Consider the following 12,141-nt stretch of genomic DNA (forward strand, 5'->3'; position numbering starts at 1 on the left):
CTGGGGCAACCCAGCCATGGGCGCCCTGGCCATCAGCCTTCCAGGCTCCACCCCCGCAGTGCCCTGGAGGATGCGGCCCCTGCCCTGGCTGCAGCTGCCACCCAGCTGACAGGGGTCATGGGCAGCACCTACCAGCACTGCTCCGCTGGGTGGTTGTGGACCACGTGGATGATGCGGCCAGGCGGGTAAAGTGGGGTGCTGGCCGACAGGGCGATGGTCAGGTCGCTGGGGTGGGTCCAGAGCCGAGTGCTGGCCAGGGTGGTCACCTCCACCTCCTCGGGCAGCTCTGACTTGGGGATGCATTTAGTGGCCCCCACAATGATTCGCCACTGTGCAGGCAGAAGGGAGGGGCGTCAGCTGAGCAGCGAAGGCTGGGGGGCAGGGACAGAGGTGCTCAGATGGAGCACCCATAGGTGACAGGTGGGAGCTGGGGTGGCCGTAGGGCAGAGGGAAGGGCAGTGGCCATCTGAAGAGGCAGGGTCTGAGCTGGACAGCTGTCATGGTGGCCAAAAAGACCCCAGGGGCAGATGAGGAGGAATTGTTGGACTTCAGGGCTGGAAAGGCACCGGAAGGCTAGTCCACCCCTTCCTAGTGGACGGGAGACAGGCCCGGGGAAGGGAAGGACTTGCTCTAAGTCACCTAGCACGTCAGAGGCAGAACAGCTGCTGCGGGCTTGGTGCCCAGCCACCTGTCTCCCGGGCCTGACAAGTGCCAAAATGGACTCAGTTACAACTTGTTGTGTGAGCAAAAGCAAGTCCCTTGCCCACTCTGGGCTTCAGTTTCCCCATATGTACAAGGACAGGCAGGGGGTAGGTGGGATGAAACCCTTGGAGATGCTGAGGGTCTGATGACCTGAGGCTACCAGGACACCAACCACCCCCCAGCCTGGCAGCACATGGCTGGGGCCGCTGCGCTCTGGCCTAAGGGACAGGCAGGGCCTGGGCAGACAAGGTGCCCAGAGCCAGGGTGCCCAGGTGGGAGGGCGGGGAGAGAGCTCACTTTGGGCTTGGTGCTTCGCTGCAGGACATCCAGGAGCTGCCTGCGGAAACCTTCCAGCTGGGAGAGGCCGATCCTAGGGGAGGGAACAAGGCAGGCATCAGCCTGGCCTGGCCAGGGACCAGGAGAGGCAAGGGGTGAGGGGCAGCGGGGGCAGGCCCAGACCAAGGAAGACCAGGCTGTCCAGGTCCCAGGTGGGCGGAAGGAGGTCCGCGGCAGAGCCAAGCCAGGGAGGGGGAGGCCAGGCCGGTGGGTCCTCTAGGCTTGGGCACCTAAAGGCATGGAAGAGGATTTGGTGTCCCTCGTCCCTGTCCCTCAGGGAGATAGGAATCTGAGGGAGAGAGCTGTGGGGCCCAAGTGAGGAGCCCACGTAAGGCCCTGAGGAGGGAGGACAGCCCAGGCGGGACGGTGGAGAGGGCACAGTGACTTGCCTGGGGACGAGGTCTTTGCCCAGAACCACAGCTGTCACAAACTCCTTGGAGTACTCCATGGCATCCTCACTGCAAGGGAAGCAGAGGCGGGGCTCAGGTAGGGGTGGGGAGCCTTGCTCCAGCTCTAGACTCAAGGTCTGCCTGGCTGCGCTGCCTGCCCCGGCCCTGCCCTTTCTGCCAGAAGGGCTTTGCCACAGGTAGACCTGGGGCCCTCCTGGCATTTGACAAAGCCCCCCTCCCCTTATCGGGTCACTTTCTGGCCCCCACTGACCAGGAGCCAGGCTGCCCATGCCAGGCCCCAGCCCCTGAGGACACCGAGGGCCCAGGCGGCTCACCTCAGCAGGCCCCCTGGTGGGGAGTAGGCGAAGCACTTGAGGGTGGGGTACTGGGGGCGAAGCAGGAAGGAGAGGATGGCGGCGGTGCCCGCGCCCAGGGAGTGGCCCACCACGATCAGGCCATAGTGTTTGGTTCCGCGGCCCTGGGGAGAGAGAAGCCTGAGAGCCCCGCCCCACTGCCTGACAAGCTGTCACGCCAGGGAGGCCGAAGAGCCTTCCCAGCACCCTGTGCTCACGTCCACACTGCGTGGCTGCTGGGGCAGTGAAAGAGCCAGGCTAGGCCCCTGTGAGCAACTTCCTGGAGAAGCTATTCTAACAAACTCTTACACTTCCTTCAAAATCTTGCTCAGAAGTTAGTTCTTTGGACAAGCCCTTCCTGATTTTCCAGGAGAGGCTTCTTCCATCCTAGACATTGCCTCTGTGCTTGGGAACGACCTTTATATAAGGTGATTACGCTCGGTTAGAATCACTTGGTCACCCTGACCATTCCCTGTGCCCCAACAACCTGGCTGGGCTCCGTGCACGGAAAATGCCTCACCAGGTCTCTCCCGAAGGCCTGGGACAGGACCATCTCCTGCTCCAGCTTCTTCTTGATGTACTCAGCCGAGAGGACCATGCCCTGGGTGAGGAGGAGCAGAGGTGGGAGCTCGGAGAGGGGCCAGGAGAGGGGGGCCTCTCAGGCACCAGCAGCTCACTACCCTGGCCAGCCCGTGCCCCGTTTCTGGCCTCAAAACTGCCTGGCTGTGGCACTGACAGACCAGTTATCACATTGTTTCCATTTCACAGATGAGAAAACTGAGGCTCAGAGGGGTTGTGTGTCTAACAGAAACCAGCGTGATCCCTTCCCAGCTGCGTCCTCAGGCTCCTCGGGGTTAGGACCCAGGCTGAGCAGGGAGACCCAGGGGAACTTCCACCCCCCACCCCCAACCAATCTCTATCAGCACGGCCAGCAAGCAGAGAGGCCCCACCCCAACAGGACAGGTCTGTGTGCTGGCAGGGGAGAAGGTCAAGGGCCCACGGAGCAGTGGGTACCTTGTGCCCCAGCCAGGTGCCATGGTGCCCCTCCACAGGGAGGCGCTCAGCGTCCCCGGTCAGGTCTGTCAGGGCGTCCTGCAGAGAGAGGGAACAGAGGAAGGGCAGGGCTGAGGACGACCGGAAGAGGGAAGCAGCATCCCTCAGGGGCGGTGGGGCAGTCCCCAGGGGTAGGCAGGGAGCCACAGGCAGCTTACCTTGGGGGACAGGGTTCCCCGAATACTGATAACCACCTTCTTCTTGTCATGGTCCACCGCCACGTAGAAGGGGGTTTCGTACACCTAGGAAGAGGGTGGCTCGTGAGCCCGAGCAGCCCTGGGATGGCGCCAGTCTCGGGCAGGTGACCTGAGCAGGTCTCCTTCTAGGCCAGGGAGTCTGTCTCCACCAGCCCCTGGGCCCCTGCAAGTCTGCCGGCCCAGGTGACAGCCCACCCTACCCCCCAGCTCCTGGCCCAGGCAGTCCAGATGCCACCACCCTCCCGGCTGTGTCCAGAGAGGTGACTGCCCCTCCCCAGGACCTCACTGCTTCCTCCCCGATTCCTTCCCCCAGAGGCTGAGGTTGAGGAGCCCCAGCCCTGGGTGTGGGGTTTGGGTCCACTTCCTGGCCCCAGAGGGGGTGTGGGGAGAAGGGCCCAGTGCTGGTCTACCCAGCTAGGGGCAGCCTGGAGGTGCCAGCAAGGCCAAGGGCTCCTGCTGCCTATGGGGCTGCTTGGGCACCCGGGCCCTTGGCATCTGCTGGCTCCGGACACCAGGGCACAGCCCCGCCCGCCCTCCGCAGCCTGCAGAGGGCAGACACTGGGGGACGCTATACATCGGCCTGGCCCAGGTGCCGGGGGCCCTCACCGCATCATGGCAGGACGTGTAGACAATGTCCACCGCAGTCATGTTCTCATCCAGGAAGTGGCGCCGGATGGCAATGGCGTTGCAGCCGCAGCAGTTGTCTTCCTCGATGGTGACTCCGGGGGCAAACCGAGGCCGCGCGGGGCACAGGCAGCACCTGCGGTGGAGTGGCAGGGGCTCAGGGCTAGGGGCCCCTGGCAGAGCGGTCTTCTGTCATCCTCTCTGGAACCCGCTCTTGCAGCCCTGCCCCCTCCCAAGCCTCCTTGCAAAGTTCTACCGGCCAGTTCCCAGCTCTCTGTCTCATTTGGGCCTCTGGCAGCATGTGACCTGTGACCCGGAGGGCCGCTCCCTCCCCTTGGAGGTGCCCTCTCTCTTGGACTGCGCTCCCTCAGTGGCAGCCTCCTCTGCCCATCCCCTCACCGAGGCCCAGAGGTCAGTGCCGGGCTCCCCTCCGCTCTGGCCACACAGCGCCCCCTGCAGGGCCTCACCCGCCTCAGGCTTTAACGCCACCTCTGTGCTGACGAACCAACTACCAGGGTGCTCCCATCCAACCGCCCACAAGATCTCAGCCTCTCCAGGTCCCAGGCCTCGAGTGCTCCCCGCTGTCCCCCACACCCTGCCCGCCCACCCCTCAGCCCCCGGCTCGGAACCGTCTTCGGTCCCCTCCCCACCTCACATCCCACACCCACTTGGTCAGCCCAGCGGCTCACCCCACCTTCCGATTCACAGATTCCGGCCGCTTTCCCACTCCTCCACCCCTGCACCCTGCTCCGTGCCACCATCATCTCTGCCTTGGAGTGTCACAGAGCCTCCTGCCTGGCCTCCCTTGTCTACATCAGCCCCCTACCCCCTCAGCTCGGCAGCCAGGGTGACCCTTTCAGATATGTCAAGCCACATCACCTCACTCAAAACCTTACAGCATTGCCCTCCTTGCCCAGTGTGAGAGCTGGTCCTGTCAGCAGCCGAGGGCGCTGCCCCACCTGGCCCTGGTTCTCTGGCCTGTTGCCCCTGACTCCCGTCCGGCCTGTGGTCCTCTTGCCTTCCAGACGCATTGGCCAACTTCCTGCCTCAGCGTCTTCGCACCCCTGGCTCATTCTGCCTGAAACCCTCTTCTCCTTGATACTATGCGGTTGGACTTCGCTTCCTGCAGGTGTCTGCTGAAGTGTATGTTACGGGGCGGTCCACCCTGGCCCCTGCCGCCTAACATAGCCAGCCCCTCACCAGCATTCCAACACCCAGCTTTATTTTTCTCCAAAGCTCTCATCTGCCCCAGCAGGCTCTGTTTCCTGGTCTGTGCCTCGGAAGGCTTTGCTCTGCTTCAGAGTTGTGTTGCCAGCACCCAAAACAGTGCCAGGTACATGGTAGGCTCCCGCAAATGAATGGGTGTGAGCGGCGGAGCTGTGCCCCTAGCAAGGGGTGTAGCTGCTCCTCAGGCCGCCAGAGGGAGCCAGCACCCAACAGACTAAACCACAAGCCAGGAGAGCACATGACCCACGCCTGCCAGCAATCTTGAGATGACAGCTGAGGTTTTATGAAGAATCCTGAATTTTGATGATGCTAGAGGTTTGTCTTCACTTGAGTAGCATCTGAGGGACTGTCACACACTTCCCAAAGGGGAGAGGGTTTGCTGAAAAAACCCAGAGGGGACCACCTGAACGCATGCTGAGAATCGCCACACACCATGCCAGCCCAAGGGGTCTGGGGCCTGAGTCTGGGGGCCAGGCTCTTGTTTCTCAGGCAGCTGTCTGCTCTCTCCAGCCTCAGCCCCCTCCTGCAGCTCTGGACATGTGGTCACCACAGCGTGGCCTTGGGAAACAGACCTGGACTTGAGTCCTTGCTCTGGAAAGTCCCTTCCTGACAGCGAGAGCCTGGAGGGCACTAGGCCATCCGAAGCCCAGTTTCCTCCTCTGTAAGAGCAGGCGCTAATGGCTACTTCACGAGGCTAGTGTGAGGTCAAAGGCCCAAGATGCAGAAAGGGCCCGGTATACAACAGGCACTCAGTAAATGGTGGCTCTCCCTCTGTCCAGTGAGAAGGCTGCCTCTCAGTCAGCGGTCGGGGGTCGGGGCACTGATGAGCGCGGCAGGGCCAGCAGCCTGGGGGCTGGCACTCCCGCCAAGAGGAGTCAGGGGCAGAGCCATAGGCAGGCCTGGCCTGCCACACTCTTCGTGGGACGTGGGGCCTGGGATGGGAGGAGAAATGCTGCCAGGCGGAGGGCCTGGGCCCAAGGCAGGTGGGCAGCCCGCCTTCCTCCCATCACTGCTGGGACTGAGGACCCTTGCTCTCTCTCCCACAGCACCGAGAAGCTGCTACAAGTGCCAACATGCCTCCTGTCTGCGGAGCACCTTGTGCCTGGCCTGCCAGGGACTCCCTGGCTTCTGAGGTGGCCTGTGGGCAGGCGGGACAGGCATTGCCCTACAAACGATGTCCCCACCCTGCCAGTGAGCAATGGAGCAGGGCCTGCCGGAGCCCCGGTCATGGGAACCCTGGGCCGGCGCTCACTTTGAGAAGTTCCCAGCCTGAGCAGGCGCCCCCAAGGATGACGGGAGGCGCGCCAGCTGTGTGCAGGCTGGGGAACGGGGTGCCTGGTCCATTCTGTTGCTTGCTGGGGGGATGGTGAAACGAGCAGGGGTATCGCAGACAGAAGCTGCCTGCCCAGCAGGCCAGCCTTTCTGGAACAGGGAGCCAGGGAGCTGTCCTCCTTCTGCCTGTCCAGGGCTGACCGTGGGGACATCCAGTGTGGGGAAGGGCGCTCCGGGAGCTGCGCACTCCTCTGGCCCCCGGGGGAAAGCAGAAGCCAGCCAGGCGGCCGTGGACAGAGGACGGCGCCCAGCTGCAGGCCGTCTGGGGCAGAGGGCTTGGCAGCTCCTGTGAGGAGCCTTCCATTGAAGGGCCTTTCCAGGGGCCCCTATGGAACGGGACTCTCCACCAGGAAAGTCCTTTCTTTCTGAGAGGCAGGGTGTGGGATGGGGGGCAGGAGAAGGAAGGGTGTGCACAGAGGGAGGCAGTTGAGGGGACCAGTTGGCCAGGCAGGGAGAGGGAAGGAGGGGACAGGAACAAGCAGTGCTGGCGGGCAGCATCTCGGTAACCCTCTCAGACCACGCCAGGCAGCAAGCACCGCCATCCCCACTTTACGGATACATTGAGGCTGGTGGAGGGAGGCAGACTTGCTGAAGGCTGTGAGTGACGAAGTCCAGATGCAAATCTGGAAATGCACGATCCTACAGCCTTTCCTGCCCAGGAGTAATGCAGAACCAGGGGGGTCGAGGCCGAGGGATGGTGCAGAGACAAGCAGCACAGGCCTCGGGCGGGGAGGGGGGCGGTGGGCAGACCAGGGCACGGAAGCATCTGCTTAGGGAAAGGGAGAGCCTCCCTCTGAGGGCCCAACTCCTCGACCTCAGCCCCTCCATGCTCGCTGGCCGGTGGGCAGAGGAGACAGTACTCACGAGCAGGACCTCGCCAGCTGGCAGAGGCCACAGGCAGGCTTCCGCATCAGGTACATGGGCCAGCCATAGGCGGCCAGCGCAAACAGCATGTAGTAGCAGACTTCTTTGTAGCGGAGCATCTCTTGCTGGAAGACAGGAGGCAGCGGGTGGTCACCTCCTGAACTCTGTGCCCACAGCCTCAGGGCCCACAAGCTCCCCACAGGCTGCAGACCCCTCCTGTCTTGGAGGAGGGGCCGCCCCTCCAAATGATAATTGCATTTCCCTAATTATCTCCCTGCAACCAGGGCGCGTATCCTCCTGAGACCTGTCCTGTTGCTTCAACCTCAGAATTAATGATTGGGGACAGAAAAACACTCGGAGCCCTGGATCGATCTCCTTGCCCAGATTCCCAATAAGGGAAGAGAGGGAGGAGGGGGGAGTGGTCACCCTGCCCCCTCCCCGCTCAGCAATCAGGCCTGGGCCCTCTGGCTGATGTCAAGGCCTTGCGCCGCGGGCCGGTCCTGGACGCTGACATGCTAGGTGACCAGACAAGTCGCTGACTCTCTAGCTTGATGCACTGAGTCACTGGCTTGAAAGGGGCATCTGGGCAGATTGGGATCTCTCTGGAGAGAGGCACCAGCTGGGAAACCCGGCGTCTGAGGCCAGGGGCTCTTGTTGTCAGGCTGAAGGGCGGGAGGGAGGCAGGAGGCACGGGCGCCCCAGCAAAGCGAAGCCCTGTTCAGTGTCCCGGCTCCCCAGGGGCTGGAGGACTCCTGCACTTAGAGGGCATTAGTCACCTTGTAAAAGTTAAAGAGGGTGATTAGTCACCCGGTGAAGTGGAAAAGGTATGGCCTTCATCAGGGCCCGGAGGGGTGGCACCGAGCCTGGGCCACTCTGCCTGCTCTTCAGGAACGGGGTTGGAGGAGGCCATTATCCTCTCAGTGTGTCAGAGCTCCGGGCTGCAGGGCGGGGCGGGGCAGCCTCTGCCAGGTGGCAGGCGAGGACCCAGCACCTAGAGGCTCGGCTGCCTGCCCCTGCCCCTGCCCCCTCCGTGGGTGAGCGCACCGGCCATGCACACGCTGTTTTCAGAGAGGATACAAAGACCTGCTTTGGGGCGTGGGGGCGGACGGAGACCGGAGGCTTTTCCAGGGGATTCAGACCCGAGGGTGAATGCTGTCTAGCAGTGTCCTGACTGGCACCATTGTTTGCTGGCACCATGCTGAGAGCTGGACTCGGGAGGGCTCTGAGTGGAAGGTGTGCCCAGGACCATCTGCGCACCAGGGAACAGGCGCAGGGGGTCAGGGACTCGCTCACGGTCACAGTGCCGGCAGGGAGCGGACGCACACCCCAAGGTTTGCTCCCACGGCAGAGCCAGCCCCAGACAGCCCCTTTCCCTGCGACACACACGCAGACTGGATTTCTACTAGAGGCGCAGGAGAAGAGGGTCTGCTCCTTGAAGCTGGAAACCCAAGTGCTGCATCCCCACTGCCTTTTCTCACGATGGCCATGACAGCAATCACAGCGGCAGCTCACTCTGGCGACGCGCTTTATAATCTCGAGAGGCCAGGACCAAACATCCTGAGCACGGTCAAGCAGATTTAGGGAGTTGTCTGTAGAGCCAGCGTGGAGGGGCTTGAGGGGGGGCGGGGCAGGGAGAGGGGGCGTGGCCGAGGAGGGGCTGTCTGGGGAGCTCAGAGGGCGACTCCTGTGGGAGCAGACGGTTTGCTCAGGCCATCCCACCAGAGGGAGAGAGGGACCCGACAGGGCGGGTGGGGGTGGTTCTGACTCACCGAGTTCTTGAGGTCGAGGTACTTGGTGTTCCTGGTCACCGGCATCCCAGACAGGAAGGCCAAGATGTCATTGTTGGCCTGTAAAACAGGTGTGTGAAGCTGGCTGCCCCAGGCCAGCTGCACGCGGAGGAAGGGGTCTGGGTGCCCAGCTCCGCACTCTGCCTGCTTCCCAGGGGCCTCGGGAGCCCAAGGATTGAGTGGTGTCTCGCTCTTGACCCAGCCAGTTCTCCAAAGGTGGGGGTCTTGTCATATTTCCAGTTGCTCCCCTTCCACTCAAAGCACCATCCCCAACCCTTTCCAGGGATGTTCCCAGTCCAGACCAGGGGGGAACATATTTTGCGGGACATGCTGGGAGATCCCCCGCTGGGACTGGTGTGTTGTTGAGGGGTGGGGTGGGCGGGATGGAGCGGGAAGTGCACAGGCTGAAGCCCAAGCTGCGTTATGCGTAGGCCCCTTTGCTCAGAAGTCCCTTGTGGTGGCCTGGCTGAGAAGCAGCCACACATGGCCCAGTAGAGGAGGGTGGCTCAAGCAAGAGCCATGAATGGTGGCTGCAGGGGTGAGCTGAGGAAGGGAGTGGGGTGAGCATCAGAGGGTGACCTCCAGGGCCCGAGAGATGTGTAGAGCCCGGGTGCTAGCAGCAGCAGCAGCAGCAGCAGGGGCAGCAGGAAGAGGCCTGGGTGGGAGGTGGTGTGGGGAGGCGCCTAGAGAGGGGCTGGACACTCACCTCGTCCAGCACGGCATTGCGCTTGGCCCGCTGTCGCTGCCGAAGCAGCACCAGGCCAGCGATGATGTCAGATGGCACAATGTCCAGGTCCCGGAAGAACTCAGCAAAGAGGTAGGCGATTTCTGAGTAGGCATCCTATGAGGTCCAGGGAGGCAGGGGACAGGGTGGGGGAGCAGGAGAAAGAATAAGAGACCAGGAGTGAATCCCCTGGGGCTGGGCGTCTGTTTCGGGCCTTGCGCAAGCTCACCCCAGCACCTCGCGGCATCGGGGGGCCCGACCCCGTGCAGCCCTCTGCAGTGCAAGCCGGGGCCTTGCTCTGGGCCCCACAGACCTGACCCTTCTCCCTCGCCACCCCCCCGGCCCTCCTCTGTCCTCGGAGCTCCTGGGGCACTCACCGTCTAGCACGCACAGATGCCAACTCGAGCCATTTCCTGCTCTTTCCCCACACACTAGGAACCAAGGCCTGCACAGCCCGCTGGTTTCTCCGCCGGCCTTTCTCTCTAGCAGAGAAGCCAAAACTAAGCTCCTGCCTGCTCCCTCCCGCCTCTGAGTTTCTTCCCAGCTCCTGCCCAGGGCCACAGGCTCAGGGACCCCACCATGTGCCTGGAGGAGGGTGTGGGGCGGGGCCAGGGCCCCCTTGACTTCCCTGCAAGCCCCATCCACAGGACAGCCCTGCTGGTCCGTGTGCTCTGAGTCCTCCCTGCCTCACACCAAGCTGCAGTGTGGGACCTCATCCCTAACCTGTTAGTGGAGGCTGTGGTGGAAGAAACACTGATTCTGTTTCACTGGGTTTCACCCTTCAGTGTCTGGCACTTGTACAAAAAGAAAAATAAAGGGTTGCAAACTCAAACGCCTAATGGTGCCAGCTACGGTTCAGCTCCAGCTGAGCAGCCCTGCAAAAGGCCAGGGCTGTCCGATCCAGACATACAGAAGTCGATGTTTAAATGTTGACATCCAATTCAAGTTTTTAAGCAACACAGCAAAGGCTGAAGAAAATGTACTCTGGACTGGACCTGACCCCTGCCCGTCCCCCCACCCCCCATGATGTTCTGCCTTCTCACCAGCCTCCAACACCAGCTCCGACTCTGCTACGTACCCCCCGAGTCGTGGCAGGCCTAGCCACCGTCTGCCAGGGGACAGCTCCCTGCCCTCCACACAGCCTGCCTGCGGACCCGGCCCTGGGCTGTGACCGCTCAGACCCCTGGGCTTGTGGAGGTGTTCCCCACCCACCAGAGAAACTTGGTGGGGGGGGGGCATTCTTATACTTGATTATTCACTCTACAGCTCGCCAGGGGCTGCTGCTGGGAGAACCACTCAAGTCTTCCGGTGGCTTCTCTGCTCAGTGGGGAGCCATCTCCTCACCCCACTGGCTCTGCCATTAACTAGCTGCGGGCCACAGGGCAAGTCACTTCACCTCTCTGGGCCTCAGCTGCCTGATCTGCAAAATGAAGGGCTGGACTAGAGGATCCCTAAGGGCCCTGCGAGCGCCAGGAGCTCTGCCTGAGGACCCCGGGGGGCCCGAGGGCCCTGCCACCGATCAGGCCGGTTGCTCCTCCGAGTGCCGGGCGTGGAGGCTGACTGCATGCCAAGGACTGCACTGAGCACTTATAGCTCCAACACATCTTCCAGAGTAATTTGCAGCTGGCGATATGCTGCTTTTCTTTGTCTTCAGATTGCCCCGATTTTTGAGTATCTCTTCTAAACTAGACTCTGAGTTCCAAGGTGGGGGGGCGGGGGCGGTCAGTGAAAAACCTTCAGAGGTTTCTGTTCCCTTGATGAGGCGTGAGGTCAGCTGTTTCATATGCAGGAGGGGACTCGTATATGAGCAGGCTGTCACCTGGATCCTGCTCAAAGCCCAGCTGCCTTCCGCCGGCCCTGCCCACCCCTCGCTGCCAATGAGCAAGGCTCCCAAGTCGTTGACCGCAGGATGTAAGCCCACAGGACGCAACCTCCCGGTACTTACTGACTGGGAGTCCTTCGTTCGGGTGCAACAGAGGAACACTTTCAGCCGGCGGGACCAGCTGGTGGCCTGACCCTCCTCTAACCGGTGCCTGCAAAGGAGGAGAGTTGGTGTGAGATCACATGGCTGGACCAGCAGAGCCAGGGCCCCGCCATTATGAAGACAGGGTGGCCTGTTCCCGGGACCCCATAAAAGGGCTCCCACAAGGTGTCTAGGGGAGAACAGGCCCAGGCCCAGGCCCAGCCACAGCTGGGTGGCCAGTGTCCTGGCTGTCCCCAGGGGACTCCTGCAGGCCTAAGGTGGCATGCTGATGGCCCAGGCCAGAACCCCGGCACCCAGCTTTTGCGGGTTGAACACCAGCATGCCCAGGGGGCTCTGGAGCTGGAAGCCCACATGTGTTTCAGGGAGCTGCCCCCCCCAACAAGGATTTCAGGCAGTCACACTCTCTGTACTTGGGGGACGTGGGAGAGATGCCTGAGGCTCTGGATTTCCCAGCTCCTCGGATCTGTTACATTAGCAGGGATGGGGCCCCCAGCCTTCCTCTGCACGGCTGGCCCTGGCCATTCCTACCCCCTCCAGCCCCCCTGAGTCTGGCTGCTCGGATGGGGAGT

At 62.4% G+C, this 12,141-nt stretch overlaps 1 protein-coding gene across 1 annotated transcript in view; it reads right to left on the reverse strand.

Moving 5' to 3' along the window:
- The window catches only part of DAGLA (diacylglycerol lipase alpha), a 59,842-nt gene that overhangs the window by 6,238 nt on the left and 41,463 nt on the right, over window positions 1-12,141 (reverse strand). The window contains exons 6-17 of the mRNA XM_054563796.1: window positions 11,534-11,621; window positions 9,571-9,705; window positions 8,847-8,924; window positions 7,078-7,202; window positions 3,637-3,790; window positions 2,992-3,075; window positions 2,795-2,872; window positions 2,301-2,381; window positions 1,763-1,905; window positions 1,428-1,496; window positions 1,000-1,072; window positions 133-329 (exon numbers count right to left, since the gene is read on the reverse strand). Of these exons, the coding sequence (XP_054419771.1) occupies window positions 133-329; window positions 1,000-1,072; window positions 1,428-1,496; window positions 1,763-1,905; window positions 2,301-2,381; window positions 2,795-2,872; window positions 2,992-3,075; window positions 3,637-3,790; window positions 7,078-7,202; window positions 8,847-8,924; window positions 9,571-9,705; window positions 11,534-11,621 (1,305 nt within the window). The remainder of the gene's footprint in view (window positions 1-132; window positions 330-999; window positions 1,073-1,427; window positions 1,497-1,762; window positions 1,906-2,300; window positions 2,382-2,794; window positions 2,873-2,991; window positions 3,076-3,636; window positions 3,791-7,077; window positions 7,203-8,846; window positions 8,925-9,570; window positions 9,706-11,533; window positions 11,622-12,141) is intronic.

Source organism: Pteronotus mesoamericanus, unplaced genomic scaffold, assembly GCF_021234165.1.
Source record: "Pteronotus mesoamericanus isolate MK-2021 breed Mesoamerican mustached bat unplaced genomic scaffold, CSHL_Meso_final scaffold_83, whole genome shotgun sequence".
NCBI lineage: Eukaryota > Metazoa > Chordata > Mammalia > Chiroptera > Mormoopidae > Pteronotus > Pteronotus mesoamericanus.